The sequence below is a fragment of the Hippocampus comes genome, unplaced genomic scaffold, assembly GCF_001891065.2.
Source record: "Hippocampus comes isolate QL1 unplaced genomic scaffold, H_comes_QL1_v1.1 scaffold298, whole genome shotgun sequence".
NCBI classification, from domain to species: domain Eukaryota; kingdom Metazoa; phylum Chordata; class Actinopteri; order Syngnathiformes; family Syngnathidae; genus Hippocampus; species Hippocampus comes.
The window spans coordinates 233347-251341 of NW_017805417.1; the positions used below are offsets into that span (position 1 = coordinate 233347).

The 17995-nt window shown below is 53.0% G+C and overlaps 2 protein-coding genes across 3 annotated transcripts; both read left to right on the top strand.

Moving 5' to 3' along the window:
• The first annotated feature begins 47 nt into the window (after positions 1–47).
• nox5 (NADPH oxidase, EF-hand calcium binding domain 5) lies at positions 48–7117 on the top strand. Of its 2 annotated transcripts, XM_019873902.1 has the most exons (17): positions 48–153; positions 743–898; positions 970–1120; positions 1446–1656; positions 1729–1966; positions 2040–2193; positions 2287–2459; positions 3061–3243; positions 3399–3531; positions 3645–3784; positions 4217–4405; positions 4479–4523; positions 4588–4712; positions 4786–4870; positions 5380–5479; positions 5569–5735; positions 5826–7117. In XM_019873902.1, exons 2-17 carry the CDS (start codon positions 779–781, stop codon positions 5955–5957), a joined length of 2346 nt encoding a protein of 781 aa, XP_019729461.1. In that variant the 5' UTR covers positions 48–153; positions 743–778; the 3' UTR covers positions 5958–7117. The 2 variants fall into 2 exon arrangements, with proteins under 2 accessions (XP_019729461.1, XP_019729460.1); XM_019873901.1 differs by lacking the exon at positions 48–153 and having other exon boundaries at positions 497–898.
• Positions 6873–17986, top strand: ambra1b (autophagy/beclin-1 regulator 1b). The gene is made up of 19 exons (XM_019873895.1): positions 6873–7131; positions 8533–8709; positions 8788–8846; positions 9356–9539; positions 9680–9852; positions 10373–10442; positions 10515–11872; positions 11945–12031; positions 12104–12289; positions 12366–12446; positions 12521–12624; positions 13280–13390; positions 13531–13719; positions 13799–13953; positions 14762–14901; positions 15180–15284; positions 15358–15539; positions 15620–15727; positions 16724–17986. Exons 2-19 carry the CDS (start codon positions 8575–8577, stop codon positions 17140–17142), a joined length of 3846 nt encoding a protein of 1281 aa, XP_019729454.1. The 5' UTR covers positions 6873–7131; positions 8533–8574; the 3' UTR covers positions 17143–17986.
• The last annotated feature ends 9 nt before the right edge of the window (positions 17987–17995 follow it).

Here is a 17995-nt window from a genome sequence, read left to right on the forward strand (position 1 = left end):
CATGTAAGACCCCGCCTCCACCCCATCTTATTGGATGGGGCCCGTTTGAAAGAGGTGGGACGGGTGGGGGAGGGCAGGCTGTCACCTCCAGCTGACGACGAAGACGAGGAGGAAGATTCACTGGCAGCCGAGGAAGACTGGCAACAGCCGCAGGTAAAAACTCCTTTTGCAAAAACATCACGGATGATCTCGCATGACACCGGATCGTGTACGTTGTACGTACATCTCGACCTGTGGATCGTATGGGACGTGTTTGAGCGCAGCGCTTGTCGACTGTTGCCTACCTGCTGTTCTGAATTGCTGCACAGCGGCAACCTTCTTTTGATAGGCGTTATAAAATAATCAGGAATACGTGGAAGCGCTGCCCTCAAAAATGACAAAAGAATTCAGATCACAGCAACGAGTGCTTTTGGCTCAGTGTCGTGTGCAATTAAAAAAGAAAAAGAAGCATCACTCAACTTCCACCCAATCGGTACACACTCAACTGACAAGTATTTCCAACAAAATATTCCTCACGGCCGGTTAACAATAGTGCTTGTTATTTGACTTTGGGCCTGCAGTCATGGCGCTCTCTAAAGCCATTTTCTTTCTTTATGTTTGTAAACAATGCCCTCCTCCCTGAGGGATGTTTCCCCTCGGAGCCAAGTCACATCCAAGGGGGAAAAAAAAAAGGCCTGGTAGGCGAGGGACCAGAGAGCGCAGTGAACGGGTCCACGCTGACGTCTTTTTGACCGCCTTGCAGTCCGGACCGGGCGTGGCGGTCCCGCGGGTGTCCGCTATGAGCGCGGACGAGGACGCGCGCTGGCTGGATTGGGTGACCAAGCAATTTGAGAGCATCGCCGGAGACGACAAAGAGATCGACTTGGACGAGTTCAAGACGGCTCTCAAGGTCAAAGAGGTCGGTCCTCTCGCGCCGCTCAACCCTCCGTGCGTCACGTGACCCCAACCGTTTTCCTGGTCCCATGTCAGTCTTTCTTCGCCGAGCGCTTCTTTGCGCTCTTCGACTCCGACGGGAGCAGTTCCATCAGCCTGGACGAGCTCCTGGAAGCGCTGGACCTTCTCATTCACGGCAGCGAGACGGACAAGCTCAGGTTCCTCTTCCAGGTCTACGATGTGGACGGTGATTACACGCACGTACTCAAGTGTCAAGTCTCACTTCAGGAAAACGGTTACTTTGTCAAATTTATAAATTATTTTTTCATGTCTTTCGTTTAATTAATTTTCCGAAACTACTTCACCTTTCAATTCCTGTGCAAGTCAAGCCAGGTGAGTCCAAATCTTTGCAAAAAAAAGCGTGCATTATTTGCGGTCAAGAAAAAAAATCGCTTCCTGACCAGTGAAGTGAATCATTTCCCTGTCCACCTGCGGCTTTCTTGCGGCGCGCTAGTCGGTAGTCATTGCGTGACTCGATACGGCAATTCTAAGAGGCGCTGGGGGCTGCGCAGGGAGCGGTTCTATCGACCCGGATGAGCTGCGCACGGTTCTCAAGTCGTGCCTGCGTGAGAGCGCCATCTCTCTGCCGGAGGAGAAATTGGACGACTTGACGCTGGCGCTGTTCGAGTCGGCCGACAAAGACAACAGCGGGGCCATCACCTTCGAGGAGCTCAAAGCGGAACTGGAAGACTTTCCGGAGGTGATGGAGAACCTGACCATCAGGTGGGTGCCACTCGGCGTCTCGCTCTTGGCCCGCAGTCGGTCAAGAATCTTTGGTTTCAATTGCCTCCTCAGTGCCGCAAACTGGCTCAAGCCACCGGAAGCAGACCAGAAGAAGCGGCAGACCCCTCGCTACCTGACGCGGGCGTACTGGCACAACAACAGTCGCAAGCTCCTGTTCCTGTGCGGCTACGCTTGCCTCAGCCTGGCGCTCTTCGTGGGCGCCGTCCTGCAGCATCGTCACGGAAGCGCCTGCTACATGCTGGCCAAAGGATGCGGGCAGTGCCTCAACTTCAACTGCACCTTCGTCATGGTAACGGCAAGTGACGTCGCACGGGACGGGAAGCCTCGTTTACCGGATGTAGCTCATCTGCGCGTGCTCCAAGGTCCTGATGCTGCGGCGCTGCCTCACGTGGTTGCGGGCCACCTGGGTGGTCCGGGTTTTGCCGCTTGACCAGAACATTCTCTTACATCAGATTGTGGGCTACGCCATTCTGGGATACACGCTCGTGCACACCACTGCGCACATCTTCAACTTTGGTACGCACGAGCTCGCCAACTCCGACTCCAAGCAAACAAGCACGCGACCGGTCCAATTCTCCGTGTGTGTGTGTGTGTGCGTGTGTGTTCCAGTCCAGCTGTCCGAGCATAGCGGCTTCAGCGTTTGGGAGTACCTGCTGACCACGCGGCCCGGCATCGGCTGGGTGAAGGGCACGGCATCCGTGACGGGTGTCGTTCTTCAGGTGGTCATCTGCCTCATGGGGATCTGCTCCAGCACCTTTGTACGACGCAGCGGCCATTTTGAAGTAAGATTACCATGAAGATTAAATCTTTTCAAAATACCTCCAAATCGTTTTTTAGATGAGCGGGGCAAATGATAGTATTTGGTTAGTGATGAGTAAAATTGATTGGTTGATCTGAAACGATGACGTACTTCTGGTTTGTGCGACTCTTCTTCAATTCGTTGTGTAACGTGCACATATTGGCCACCGCGGGGCGCTCAATTCGACTCCCCACAGCCTCCCCATTTCAATGTTAACCGTTAAGCGTCAACCGTGAAAGCCAAGTTCGTTTCCTGTTCGGCTGTGAGTGGATTCCGCCTGCAACGGGTATTTTTCTAGCGCAGCAGGCGATTGTTGTGATTTTGGCACGCCTGTGCCACGGGGTTTGGATCTTGGAAATGCTTCATTAAATGTTTCCAGGTTGCCCCTGAAATTTGCTCACATACCCCTGATTGGGAAGCAGCCAATTACACAAAACAAAGTCTTATCATTGTTTTATTTTGAGGCGCGTTACCACCGTCCCAGCTACTCTTACACATACTCATGTAGGACTTTGATAGTGTCCATCTTGTACCGACTCCCACCACAGTAGCGCAGTCACATGCTCCGCCCCCTGACCTGGCAGGTGTTCTACTGGTCCCATTTGTCTTACGTGTGGGTGTGGTCACTGCTCATGGTCCATTGCGCCAACTTCTGGAAGTGGTTCGTTGTGCCGGGTCTGCTCTTCCTGCTGGAGAAAATCATTGGAATCGCCGTGTCCCGGATGGGAGGTCTATACATCGTGGAGGTCAACCTGCTGCCGTCCAAGGTGACGACCTCTGTGTGACCTGTATTTGACTTCACCGCTCCATCACCGCTGCATTCTATTAGCCACAGCGACACGCTCCAAGTCAGTCATTTCACCGTCACCACCTCATCGGGGCTGTGATAACAGGTCTGCGCTAATGTATCGCCGACGTGCAGGTGACTCATCTGGTCATCAAGCGTCCGCAGTTCTTCCAGTTCAAGCCGGGAGATTACGTGTACATCAACATTCCCGTCATCGCCAAGTACGAGTGGCACCCGTTCACCATCAGCAGCGCTCCAGAGCAATCTGGTAAGACCTTGTGTCTGCGCTTTGCCCAATTCTTTTTCCCCTCTGGCGGTCCGGCTGAGGCCAAGTCGTGTGTGTGTGTGTGTGTGTGCATGCGTGTGCGTGCATGTGCGCAGACAGCCTGTGGCTGCACATCCGCTCCATGGGCCAGTGGACCAACCGTCTGTATGAGTACTTCCGCCAGCCGCAGAGTCCGGCGCCGAGTCCCAGGAGGCTGGCAGCAAGCCTGCGGAGCAGACAACTGATGAAGAGTCCGGTGGGGAAAAACTCAAGATCTTGATTCTTTCTGGTCCTGATTTGACATAGAGCTTAAGATCAGGCATCTTCATGGTCCTGGTTTGGCACAAAACGTGAGACCCGGGACTGACAGTAAAAAAATAAAAATAAATAAAATAAAAACAAATAACAAAAAGAGCTTTTGCTTGCTGGCTACTGTCAAGGTGCTCTTGAGCAAGGCATCATCCTCACAACCCCACGTCATCAAGTTGCGTCACACTCCTTGCGCAAATATTTCACAATGAATCGCCAACACTAAATGTATATCATACTGGGGCATCAATTAAATTTCCCCTTGTGGCACAAAAAAAAAAAAATCATATTTCATAGCCTCCAGGTGCACCTTGTTGATCTGTTTCTCCGTGCTTACTATGCCGCCAAGAGATCGTGACATCCTCGCCCGTACCCCCAGGAGGAATTGTTCAGCTCACCGCACGAGAACGGCGCCGTGGCGTCCAGCGAGGACAACGCAGTGGAGCTGACCATGTATCGTCGCAACGTTTCCCGACCCGGCGCCCCCCCAGCAACCTCGATGCCTCTCCCTGTCCCTTCGGACGATCCGGCAGCCGCGGAGAGAGGCGAGGCCCCGCCCCCGAGAGAGGTTAGATCAAGTAGTGAGCAGTCACAACCAGTCGGCTTGCAACACCCGCTGATGCCAGATCGCGTGCTTGAAGGTTTCTGCAAAGTTTGGCGAGAATCACCGCTTCTGCAACATCAAGGTGAGCCAACGGCGGTTCGGGGTGCTTTGACACGTTGGTCATGTGACCTCCTCCTCGCCCACAGTGTTATGTGGACGGACCCTACGGTACGCCCACCAGACAGATCTTTGCGTCCGAGCACGCCGTTCTGATCGGGGCGGGCATCGGCATCACACCCTTCGCCTCCATCCTGCAAAGCATCATGTACAGGTGACTTCCTCGCCCTCCCAGCGTGCCTCGCTCCCACGGCCTTCCCCGTGACGCCGTGCGCTTGTGTGCCCAGGTACCGCCGCCGGAAGCAGAATTGTCCCAACTGCAGCTACTCGTGGTGCGAAAACATTAAGGATAGCGAAATGAAGCTACGCAAAGTAAGCCTGTGGAGATTCTCAGTCATCTGATTGAACCCGAGCCCTTTGAGTTGAAGCAAATCATCGATTGCTCATTTCCGGTCGGCCGACTTTCCGAAACCCGTGAAAGTAGCTGCCATTGAGCCGCTCCTGAGAAAGAGAACGCTGGATGCATCCCGTTGGTAAATTTTGAACCCATTTTCAGCATCTCTTTCTTTGCCGAGATTGTTGAGAAAGTGGTTTTTAATCAACTCAACAATATATTGAACTCAAATGAACTGCAGTAAATGGCAATTTACCGCCTCTTCCTCTGACACGAGTCTGACGTCGTTGTTTTCGCCCTAAATGTGGACACTCCTAAATCTGAAAACCTACAAAACGACAAGCCTAAAATCACAACTGAGTCTTTTGAGGAAGGAATTTTTAAGGTCATCCTTTTTAAGACCGGAACCGTAAAATTAGCGCCAATGTTTGTTTGGCCATTTTAAATGGCACTTAATAGAAAGTCCGAGATTTTGCTGGTTTCTCAGGTCGATTTCATCTGGATCAACCGTGACCAGAAGTCCTTCGAATGGTTTGTCAGCCTCCTGACCAAATTGGAGATGGACCAGGCCGACGGAGAGCCTGAAGGTGCCGGCCAGCCACGGGACCGCGGCCGTCACGCCGATGGTGTGACCTCAACAATCACAGTGTGAGCTCAATTCCGTCTCCTGTGGTAGGTCGCTTCCTGGAGATGCACATGTACATGACGTCGGCCTTGTGCAAGAACGACATGAAGGCCATTGGCCTGCAGATGGCGCTGGACCTACTGGCCAAGAAGGAGAAGAGAGACTCCATCACAGGTCTGAGGACTAGAACGCAACCTGGACGACCCGAGTGGGCCAAGGTTAGACCATCCCAAAAGTACCAGAACAACGACCTACTTGCGTGTGCATAACGAGCATAACCAACCAAATGTTGTCGTGGTTATGGTCAGGTGTTCCAGAAAATTTCGGAGGAGAACAAAGGAAAAGTTCACGTGTTCTACTGCGGTTCTCCTGCGTTGGCTAAAGTCATCAAAGCTCAATGTGAACACTTTGGCTTCAACTTTTACAAGGAAAACTTCTGAAGTCAACGAAGACACGTTTCCGTGACAATGCTTCCATCGGTTGGAATGCTAATTTTGAAGAGCCGTTTACGGCCGTCTTGCGCATCAAACAGTAGGGGGCAGCACACCGTTGTCACACGAGCCTGAGTGGGACCAGAGCACCCCACCAAAGCATCTTTACCTACCCCATATGGACTACTGTACTGCCAAATTAACAGTCATACGCTTCACACACACAGACACACATTTGAATATGTACCATACACGACTATTGAAATAACAGTGCTAGCAAAAGTAAGATAGCATTAGTACTGTGAACAAGCCAACGTTTGCTAGCGACTGCCGCTACGCTGGTAATATGACTTTAACCTGTTGCCTTAATGCTAAATTTATACATTTGAAGTTGTATTTTGTTGTAATGTACAATACATTAAAAAATCAAAAAGAGACCCCGCTGTGGTAGATTCTTTAAAAAACAAAATCGCAAACTCTCCTTTAAATCATCATGTTTGTGTATCCATCGACTGTGGCGCTAAATTCAGCAATTGTGCCTTCAATGTTCTGTGAATGATGTACAGATTATGGAGACAGATGATTCCGTGATTATTTTAGTCGCGACAATTCAGAATGTTTTATGTTATTTACCTAGAATGAGTTTTGTGTTTTGTACAAAATCTTTAATTTCTAATTTGACATCTAGACGTTGTAGTGACCTGAAGAGTAACGTACGTAAGAGCTGTCAGTTTGTCGTATTTCAAATGATTGTTTAAGCCGATGGAAAATATTTCAGTGACTCAAAGGGGGCAGGATTTGTGCTTCTTTGGGCGGGAGTGTTTTGATTGTTTGTTGTTTTTCTTTGTGAATGACACTCCAGTTTGGCTTGCGTTCGTAGTTTTGATCGATGAGTAGTATTCGGCGCTCTGTTGGTTGGTCTGCATAGCGTGCGGCTAGCCGTTAGCTGGCTGGCTACGCAGGAGCCGTTCGGCGTCGGGCAGCTAGTCAAACTGTGGACCAAACCCTTGCAAACGTCGCTTCTTTGCGTGCACAAAATGTCAATACTGTCCGTTCGTGGAAGTGGACGCCGCCTTTGACCACAAAACGAATGAAGATTGAGTTTTCTTTCCAACGGACACCCCCCCATTTCGCCTCAATCTAGCTCCGTAGCTAACTTTAGCTGCCCCAAAGATGAAGAAAGGTAGGCCATCCTTTTAAACATCCTTACTTCATCTTTCCTGCTGCCTACATAACTAATCTTTTATACTTAACGCTACTTCAAGTCGTCCTCCCGCAGTTACGATGTGATTACAATATTTGAACGACGGCTGGTTAATGGAAGTATCTGCTTGGAAAGCACGGAAAAAAATGTCATCGAGCGGCTTCTGATCGACGGGCACTTTTCAAATGTCGTTTTTCCTTCTTTTCCGTGGCTGACCGAAGCGTTTAATCATCTTTCCAAAGCATATGACGTTATAAGCGTTGACGTAGCTCACATAGCCGTCTCTTTGACTGACACAGTTGATATGTGTGTGTGTGTGTGTGTCTCTCTCTCTCTCTAGAGAGAGAGAGACACTATACTGTACTGTGTGCATATTTTTTGGGGGGTGTTCCATGTATGATGCAATGTTGATATATTGTACTTGCATATTTGGTTATTTAGTTAGAAATGAGTGTCATGATTATTTTATACATCTATTAGAGTTCACTTGTGTAAAATATAAAAAAGATGAAGTATGTTAAAATATTTCTTTGTTGGAACCATTTTGCTGCTGGAGCGTCACGTGACTGGTGAGAGTGTGTCGTTAAGTGGGAGTGAGCTGGACATTCGAGAGATGAGGTCAGCTCACAATAGAAGTGACCGTTTTTTAACCAAACAAAGAGACATGGACGAAGAGATTATTATTTTTTTTGGACAACCTTTTTTTAAAATTAAATGGTAAAGACGTTGTCCTGATGTTTGCGTTCAAAACTCATCGTGACTCTGGCCTCAAAGGTGTTTTGTCTTTATGGAATAACGCTAACACATGTATTTGAGGACACTACCAAAAGAAAAAAAACCCAGCACAGTTACCTTTATCTTCCATTAAATAACTTCAAGAATTCCAAACCCCTGCAGTATAATACAGCACTTCACAAACAATTTTATATCAATATGAAAACATTAACACACACACACACACACACACACACACACACACACACACACACACATTTGTGGAAATGAATTATAAAGGTTCTTTGTCAAAATTAAAGTTCTATGTATGAAGTTTTGTTCAACAAGCACCATCTGAAGTTCATCGCGAATGTGGAGTGACATCGTCAGTGAAATGTGATGTGATTGGGTCACCGTAATTTAGTGTTAGGTCATCTTCTGCGGCCATCAACTTGTTTGAGAGAAGACTTAAACAGGAAGTAGTAGAACATATCTCTCATACACACACACACACACACACACACACACACACACAAACTGCACTTTACTTTCTTAACCTCCCACATTCGCAGCGCTAATTCGTTTTTCCGCGGTTTCTTGTGCGTTTTTTTTTTTTGCTTGTCTATCACTTGTCTGATGGCATCCCGTTACCCCCACAACCCGTAGCCTAAGCTGGCAGCCAAGACGAGGTGGACGTTCCCCGACAGCATGATGTCGTCCAGTCCGAGGAACTCGGTGCGCCTCCTGTCGCGGCGGGAGCGCGGCTGGCAGACGTGCAGCTCGCAGCGCCTGCTGCACTTACTGGTGGAGGAGAAAGTGCGCTGGATGAAGTGGCAGAGTCAAGTGAGTATGCTGCCGCCCGCTGCCATTTTCATCTTCTCTGGCCTCACGACAGATCGCCAACTTCGTTTTTGTGCTTAGAAAGTTGAACTGCCCGACAGTCCCAGATCCACCTTCCTGTTGGCCTTCAGCCCTGACCGGTGAGGATGCGCCGCTAGCTTTTTATTGTCTTCTTCTCTTCCAATCACTCGTGTTGGCACTGAGTCATAAAAAGAAAATGAGAAAATACAGTTTGGTCCTAGTCCCAATGTGAATTCAAGAAATGAAAACTGATCATATTTTCTCAAAAGGGTATTTCAAGCCTTGAATAGTGATGTCATACTCGGATAGGCCAAATCTCGAGTGTTTCTTTCTTCCGGAAGTGCACAAGATATCGGTTATCGGAACCAGTCTTGAAAAACGGCATCGTATTGGTTTGAAACCAAAAATCTCTTGCATCCCTAAAAATAAATGACTGGATGATGACGCCGCAACGTAGTTTTAGGAACGCACCCGCCGGTAGTGGTGAACAACACGTATTCACATCTGCAAATTGCGACGTGACTCGAAGACGGCGTGACTTGATGGAGATGGTTCGAAATGGAGAATAAAGAGCGAGCGTGTGTGGCCGTTGACGTGGATTTCTGTTTCCCTGGCGACACTCTTCAAGGACCCTCATGGCCTCCACACACGTCAACCACAATATTTACATCACCGAAGTCAAGACCGGGAAGTGCCTCCATTCCCTGGTGGGCCACCGTAGGACCCCCTGGTGTGTGACCTTTCACCCCACCATTCCTGGCCTGGTGGCTTCTGGGTGCCTTGATGGTGAAGTTCGCATCTGGGACTTGCACGTAAGTAGGCAAGATGGCCAAGAGTCGCCACGCCTCTCCCCACCACTGCGGCCACACAATGTGACTGCGCCGTTTCACCGTGGAATCGCGACGCTAACCCTTCAAATTGTTTGCATGCGTGCGCGTGCGTGTGCGCACAGGGCGGCAGTGAGAGCTGGTTCACGGACAGCAACGTGGCCATCGCCTCGCTGGCCTTCCACCCGACCGCTCAGCTCCTCCTCATCGCCACCAACAACGAGCTGCACTTTTGGGACTGGAGCCGACCGGAACCTTTTGCTGCCGTCAAGACGGGCAGCGACGCCGAGCGAGTGCGGTGGGTCCCGCCGAGCGCGCGGGGGGGGCTCCGTCACCGAGACCGCTTTGATCTTAAGAGTTGACGAGTGCCGCTTCAGATGGTTTGACACGTGCGCGAGGCTAAGGCTGGGCAGTTAAGAACAAAATCAAAAAACGGGGGGAAAAACACACACACACACACCAAATCAATGAACAATCGTTCTTTAGGAAAAGTGATTTCAACAATCAAAGTAATTGTGATTTTTTTTTTCTTTTCTTCGTAATTGTCCATCCCCCAACGTGCGCCAAATGGGCGGCCCACCACCGCTCATGCAACTCATCAAACTGGCCTCTTGACGGCCCTTTTTTTTTTCTTGGTGTAGGAAGCCGTCGACGCGTACGTCCCGTTGTGCAGCGCATCAAGCAGCAGCGTGATGTCGGCCATTTTGGCCACACACTGCAGCCTTTTGCAACTCGAGCGAGCTCGCGCCAGCTTGGAGTGACGTGACTCGGTCAAGTATGTCCTTGTCTCGGGTTTTGATCTTGTGTGTGTTCCTCAGGTTGGTGAGGTTTGACCCGCTGGGTCACAACCTGTTGACGGCCATCGTGAATCCGTCGTCGAATCAGCAGGTGAGCCTCCCGACAGTGCTCGATTTTGGGGCGAGCTCTCGGAGCCCAGCGCCAACGTTTTGCGTTTTTCAGAGCGAAGATGACGCCGAGGTTCCCATGGACAGCGTGGAGCTCCCTCACCCTCACTTCCGCCAGCGTTCCTTCTTGCCTCAGCCCGTTCGCCGCACGCCCATCCTGCACAACTTCCTACACATCCTATCGTCGCGCTCCCCCAGCGTGCAGAGCCCAGCCGAGCATGCGCGCCCCCCCGCCGAAACGGCGGAATCGCCCGCCGCCCCCCTGGGCCACTTTGCCAACACGGAGCGCGGGTTGTCCTTCCTGGGCTGCACCCGCTTCCTGGGCATGGCGTGCATGTGCAGTCACTGCTCGGCCAATCGCGGACCGTCCCTGCCGTCGGAGGCCCCCCAGACTCCGCCTTCTTCCTCCTCCGCGGCCCGCACGGAGCCCCGCCAGCCCTCGGAGCCCCGCCCCTCAGCCTTTACCTCGCTCTACTACGGCAGCGGCGGGGAGCCCAATTCCACCTCCAGACCGGGGCCGGACTGGACGCGCAGCTTGCTGAGTATGAGGGGCGGCGGCGGCGGCGCGGGCCCCACCGTGCTTCCGCCCAGGACCTCGTCGTCATCCTCGCTCAGCCTCCTGGCGGTGTTGCGCCAGCAGGACGGCTCGTCCCATTCGCCGGTGTACACCTCGGCCAGCGACGGGCGAGGCTTCCCGCAGCAAGGGGACGGGTCCGGTACCAGCAGCGGGCACCACCCCTTCTGGGACGTCTCCCGCGGCAACCCCGCCTCATTTCGGAACGTGTTGCAATGTAACCTGAGCCGCTACTTCCTGGAGTTTGAGCGCATGCAGGAAATGGAGCCGCCGTCAGGGGGTGGCCAGGAACAGAGCCAAGAGCTCCTGAATAACAACGTGGACTCGGACAGAGCCGGACCCTCCTCGTCCCCCACCATCATCCATTACCAGCCTCCTGCCCCGCCGCCTCCCTCTGCACCCCACCCCCCGGACCCGGCCGTCCCTTCCGGGGGCTCTCGCGGGCACTTGAACCGCTGCCGGGCGTGTCACAACCTGTTGACCTTCAATCACGATTCTCAACGCTGGGAGCGCACCAACCAGACGTCCTCCACCTCCTCCTCCTCCTCCTCGTCCGCCCCGCAGCCCACCTCCGCCTTGCCCTCCTCGCCCTCGGCTACGCCCGGCGGCCCGGACCCGAATGCCGGCGAGCGGCGGCCGGTGCCCGCGGTGGGGCCGGCGGCCTTCCCGCTGGCGTCGTCTGCCGAGCAGACGGTGGGTTTGGTTTACAACCAGGACACGGCCCAGTGGGAGAGGGTGTACCGCCAGGCCACCGCCACCCGGACCCCCGAGCCCCCCGAGGCCTTAAGCCAGGAAATGCCTGTGGATCCCACACCCGTGGACGAGGACTACCTCAGAAGGTAGCCACGGTGGGGGCTGAAAGGCTTGTCTGCGAATGTCCTGTCTCCTCCTCACCTCTTTTTGTCTCTCAGGAGACTTCTGGAGTCTTCTCTCATGTCTTTGTCTCGCTACGACGTGACCGGATCTCGGGACCACCCCATCTATCCCGACCCAGCTCGGTAAGCTCATCGATGATCCCCGCACCCCTCGACGAGTCACGCGTCCTCACACGCCCGCCGCTTGCTGTCCAGGCTGTCTCCCGCCGCGTACTACGCCCAGAGAATGATCCAGTATTTGTCCAGACGCGACAGCATTCGTCAGCGGTCTCCTCGCTACCAGCAGAACCGCCTGCGGGCCATGTCTTCGTCTTCTGACGGGCCGGCCGGAAGTGCGTCGGGCTCCGTGGAAACCGCCGACGTGGACTTTGATGAGCTTGAGTGAGTCGGTTCCGGTGACGCGCCGCAGGGCCATCCGCGGGTGGTGCCGTCTGACGACCCTGTTACCGTGTTTCAGTGATAACGGCGAGCGAGCGCGGCACAGGGCGCCCCGAAACGCCAGGATGTCGGCGCCGTCATTAGGACGCTTCGTGCCAAGGTGAGTTAGCGTCACGCGCCGGACGAATATATTGACGGATCTTCACGACCCATTTTTGGTCCTCCCGGCCGCAGGCGCTTCCATCTTCCTGAGTACCTGCCCTACGCCGGAATCTTCCACCATGAGAGGGGCCAGCCTGGCTTGGCCACGCACTCGTCTGTCAACAGGGTGCTAGCAGGTAAGTCCCCTAAAATGTGAGCCAATCGCATCTTATTTGCACCCGCTCTCTGTCAGAGTTATACCCGGACAAGTTTGAACAGAAGAACTCGACTCCGGGAAGGTTATTGGTGCAGTCCGGCGGGAGTGGATCTCTCAGGGCGAACGGCGGGCAGTTGCTCCGCGATCACACCCAAAGTCCCTCGTGTTCCGCGTCGGTCTTTTATTGTTTACATATGCAAAATACAAGAAAGACACTGCCCCCGATATTTGCATACCACACCCCCCGTCCGGCCCCTCGGTCGGAGATGTGATTAACTTTTGTCAAGCTTTGAACCACGGATACTTTAACACCGTCTCCCACGAATAAACAAGTCGCAGACTTCGCAGATGACAACTGGTCGCCTGGGCCGCGACCAGTTCTCAGACGGTCTTTTGATGTTCCGAAACACTTTGTTCTGAAACTGTTTACCGAGTCTAGCCTCCTTCTATCTGTTCGGACTCTTGCGGTAATGCGATTCAAGTGCCCTGCGTCCAGACGGCGCGACACCCTAGCGCAGACATTTGGGGGCGCTAAATACGCAACCCGTCCAGACGGGCCCAAATTAAATGGAACTGTAAATATGACATCATTCTGTTCGTAGATTCCTCTAACACTCTCCGACCTCCTCCTTCAGGCGCGTCCATCGGCGACGGCCAGTCCGCGGTGGCGAGCAACATCGCCAACACAACCTACCGCCTGCAGTGGTGGGACTTCACCAAGTTTGACTTACCCGAGATCAGCAACGGTACCCGAGTCCTTTATTTGCGCAAACCACACAATCGGGATGTTGGGTAGCGTCTGCTAATTTAGTAGCGCAACGTCTTGCTTTTTTTTTTGCGAGCTGCGCGATGGTCCGCTTGTTTGAAGTTTGTTTGCCGTGCGCAGCCTCTGCCAATGTTCTGGTGCCAAACTGCAAGATCTACAACGACGCCAGTTGCGACATCTCAGCCGACGGCCAGCTGCTGGCTGTCTTCATTCCCAGCAGTCAGCGCGGTTTTCCCGATGAGGGGATTCTCGCCATCTACTCCCTGGCGGCGCACAACCTCGGGGAGATGCTCTACACCAAAAGATTTGGTAACGGACGCGCGCGCCCGTCCGTCTTCGTCTCCATCGTCATCCTCAGCGCTTGTAAAACCCTCTTTTGCTTCCGTAGGCCCAAATGCTATCTCGGTGAGCCTGTCGCCGCTGGGCTGCTACGTGATGGTCGGCCTGGCTTCTCGCAGGATCCTGCTGCATCCCACCACTGACCACATGGTGGCGCAAGTCTTCCGGTTGCAGCAGCCGCACGGAGGAGAGACCTCCATCAGGGCGAGTCCACGCACACAACGCACGCACAGGACAGCAGTAACTGTAACACGGGTAGATTCGGAGTTACAAGGCCATAATGGCACAGTAGTGGGGACGCACCGATTGATCGAGCGGAATCGGCACAGGCGCTGGTTTCCCGAGATTTGGGGGACGCATATCCGGCTGATCCCTTTGAATCAAACCGATCTCGTCATCTCCCTCCACCTCGCTCTGAGAAAGTCAGCCACTGTTCTCTTGTGTCGCCAGATGACGCGAAGGCTTTCCGTTTTGACTTCTTCGCGTGCAGTCAAAACACCCCCGTGTGTATTGTTTCACGGGTATTGTTGAAAGTTTTTCCATAAAACAAGATTGGAACAACTGACAATTGTTCTTGGCCCACCCCCGGGTCAAACTTGTACCTCTTTCGTCCATCTTCCGAGCTGTCTTCAGGCTGTCGGCGGGGTTATGCTGCATTTTGAGATTAACGACTACTTTTTTGATTTCCTTTTACAAAATACTTTTCAACACTTCACTGTGTTTATTTCATGAACTGCCTGGAATGCAAAATGAATCCCTCTTGGCTCAGAACGATAATTCTCGCTGGAAACACAGAAAGAAATGATAATGCTATTCTATATAATTCTCATATAATAAGAATAAATCTTGAGCCACTAGCCAGCCGTCGTTAGGCAAAATAGCGCAAAGCAAAGTGATTTTCCTTTGAAAGTTCAGATGAAAACAGAGCGTTGTTCTTTCGCTGGCCGTGGAAACTCGCACTTGTCGTTTGAACGTGCGAGTGAACGAATGCATGTTGTCTGGTGTCTTCCAGATGGTCTTCAACGTCGTTTACCCCATGGCGCCAGACCAGCGGCGTCACGTCAGCATCAACTCGGCTCGCTGGCTTCCCGATCCCGGGATGGGTCTGGCGTACGGAACCAACAAGGGGGACCTGGTCATCTGTCGACCCGTGTGAGTGCGCCCGTCGATGTCACTTCCCGTTTGAACATTCACTCGGCGCTTGGACGCGCTTGCCGCGTCTCACGTGTTCCTACTAAAGTGCCCGGCCAGTGGACGCGCAAGTGACTGGATGCGATGATATGATTATCTTCCTAATGTTAATGGTCACTGGCAACAGGAAGTCTGCTGGGTCAAGACCTTCAATTTGGTTCGTTAATGTTAACGAGGTTGAGCCCCCGCTTCCTGCGTGCGCCTCCGTTAACACGCGCGGGGTGCGTGTGCGTGTTCAGGTTCTACCGCAGCGACGGCGAGAGCGTCGCCGAGTCCGGCGCGGAACCTTTGTTCTCGGTCAACAACGGCGGCAGCAGCCGGACGCGGGGCTCCGACCGACCCGGGTGAGTACGAGCCCGATCCGCGGGTGATCCCGCCCGTCTCGGTCGCACGTTAACGGGCCTCGTTGGTGTTCAGGCCCAGTCGTTCGGGATGGAGGCTGGACCGGGACATGGGCTTGATGAACGCCATCGGTCTTCAGCCCAGAAACCCCGCCCCCTCCGTGACATCTCAGGGGACGCAGACGCCCGTGGTCCAGCTGCAGAACGCCGAGACCCAAACGGAGCTTTCCGAGCCCGGCGCCACCCGGCCGCAAGCCGGTACCGATATTTCTCGTTTGCGTGGCCCTCGCACTTTGGTCTTCTCACTGATCCGCTTTCCATCTTGTTCCTTTGGTTAGCCCCCCCGCCGCCGCCCGTCGGTCTAGCGGCCGATGGTCATCTTGAGTCTCACAACGCGGGAGGTCCGGACAGCGGCCAGGCCTTGGCGGAAGCCCCGGCCAACGCAGGTACGAAAAATGCAAAAGTTGGGAACTGGATTTTCGGATATTTTCCTGTCTGAAAACAAAGTGTCAAACTATTGTACAGTGTCACCACTCTCCTATTTTCGAAAAAGAATAGAAAATGAAGAGTATGTACAAAAGAGGGCTTTGACGATCCCACCACATGTATTAAATCCTCAAAAGGTGGAAAAAGGTATGCCTGGAGTTCAACTCATCCAGCTTTGCCCTTCCTTCAATTTTTTTTTCTCTTACGTCTTGATTGTTTCAGCAATGTACAAGACATTGAGTAAACTTTTGAATACCAAAAAAAAAAAAAAACCTCCACATGAACATAGTATAATTTTTACATCTATGTCCATGTATCATTATGACGGTCTGAAAACACAAAAATCTGCTAAAGAGCCTTGAAAATAACATGAAGGCATCAACAGTGATGTAGAAGTCCCACTTTTTAGCTACTGGGAGGTGCATCACCTCTTCCCTCATTGAAACAAACCTTGTGACCTGCCTCGGGAAATAACTTGTTGACATCCAGAACCGGTCTGCAGAATCCGAACCCATGGATTCATTGACTCATTTCCATGAATTAATATCTGAAAAACTACACATGGATTTGAAATGTGTAGGGAACTCTGCTTGACAGGAAGTGTCTGTTAAAGGCGAAGTCAAGCCTAAAATTCTACTCTGTGTGTCCTCATGAATTTTGCATTTGTGGGATATCAATTACGCAACAAAAACCGCACGTTTTTATCCATCTCGGGGAGTGGCCATTTTGCCCTGTAGTGCCATTCGCTGTGGACTGAAAATGACATGACAATGTCGAGGCGGGCTCAGGTAGCGCCCGCCTCGGTTCCCGCGCACCCTGGGCTTAGTTGTGTCACATGCATAGGAGTACCGTATTTGGACCAGTGGGGGGCGGGGGCATGGAACGTATTATTGTCAAGAACATTTTTGCCTCGACTTGCCCTTTTTAGTATATGTGACGCGTTGTCCTGTTTCCAGGCGAGGAGGGGGGAGGTTCCGGCGAAGACGCTCTGGCTCGAATCCGCCGCCTGATCGCCGAGGGCGGCATGACGGCCGTGGTGCAGCGCGAGCAGAGCACCACCATGGCATCCATGGGCGGTTTCGGCAACAACATCATCGTCAGCCATCGGATCCACCGCGGCTCACAGACCGGCGCCAGGTCCGGCAGAACCGCCGTCGGGCCCGCCGCCTCCTCGGGGTCGTCCTTCGTTGGCCGCGAGCAGGCCCCGGCCCCCGACACGCCCCAGCGCCTGGCCCCCTCATGGGGCTCCCACTCCACCGAAGGCGCAGACGATGTTTTTGATGGGGTGCGAGTGGACGAGGACTCTCTGCCAGGCCCCTCCTCTTCCTCCCCCTCGCCTCACAACAGTTTCCACGGCGACCCTTATAGCAGGTAGTGAGCGGTGTCCCCGATCGGACCGAAAATTGCCCTCATCCTCCCTTCAAACCTTCAGCGGTGTCGGCGTGCACTTCCCGTCACATGGAAGCGGCGCCAACATTCCTGCTACCAAGGGTTCGAGCGGAACACGCAGCCGCCGACGCGCTCGCTTGAGTGCCACGTCCCGGAGGAGTGTCGGCGTCCACTGCCGGCGGCGCCGACTCGCACTTCTGTGTATCACGTACCGTGTGACCTTTCGAACGTTTGCAGGAGGGGACGCGACTGTGCCGCTGTCAATCATTTGTAACGTCTGAAGCTCCTCCCATTGTCGCAACGGGTGCGTGTACGTGACTCGGCCGGTGCTCGCTCACTTAATTTATTGGAAAAAGCCAAACAGGAGCGGCAAATCTTTGGGCCGCTTGGGGTCACATTGAAAACATTCCCGCTGTTGGTCATGTTGCGCTTGTGACCGGTGACAGCGGCGCTCTCGATTCATCACCGGTGAGCAGAGAGTTGAGTTTCACACCCCTGCCCGCCCCCTCCCCTCCTTTATCCTCTCAGACTCCTTCAAAATAAAACTTGAAATGTTTCCTGTCGACTGTACAGGCGCCGCGTTTACATTTCCTCCAAGTGTGTGTGTGTGTGTGTGCGCGCGAGTGCGTGCGCGCGGGTGTGTCAGGTCACAGGTGGCGTTTCCATGGTGACCCGGCCAAGCTCCTCCTGGCTTTACTTGATTGGTTAACACTGAACTAAACGCTCTGGTCACAGCGCCGCTCCTGCTGCTGCTTCCCCACCGTCGTTGTCATCTTTCTTGGCTCTTGACTTTTAGATGTGATGTCATTAAAGAACTTGGAGACTCCAAAGACTTCTTC

What these genes read in the sequence shown, in the direction of transcription:
- nox5 (XM_019873901.1), top strand. Translation starts at nt 626, where the DNA reads ATGTTTCCCCTCGGAGCCAAGTCACATCCAAGGGGGAAAAAAAAAAGG. An exon ending in GACGCAGCGGCCATTTTGAA is followed by an intron (nt 2,460 to 3,060) that starts GTAAGATTACCA and finishes CTGACCTGGCAG; the next exon opens with GTGTTCTACTGGTCCCATTT. An exon ending in GACAACTGATGAAGAGTCCG is followed by an intron (nt 3,785 to 4,216) that starts GTGGGGAAAAAC and finishes CCGTACCCCCAG; the next exon opens with GAGGAATTGTTCAGCTCACC.
- ambra1b (XM_019873895.1), top strand. Translation starts at nt 8,575, where the DNA reads ATGATGTCGTCCAGTCCGAGGAACTCGGTGCGCCTCCTGTCGCGGCGG. An exon ending in GCTCTACACCAAAAGATTTG is followed by an intron (nt 13,720 to 13,798) that starts GTAACGGACGCG and finishes TTGCTTCCGTAG; the next exon opens with GCCCAAATGCTATCTCGGTG. An exon ending in GAGGAGAGACCTCCATCAGG is followed by an intron (nt 13,954 to 14,761) that starts GCGAGTCCACGC and finishes GGTGTCTTCCAG; the next exon opens with ATGGTCTTCAACGTCGTTTA.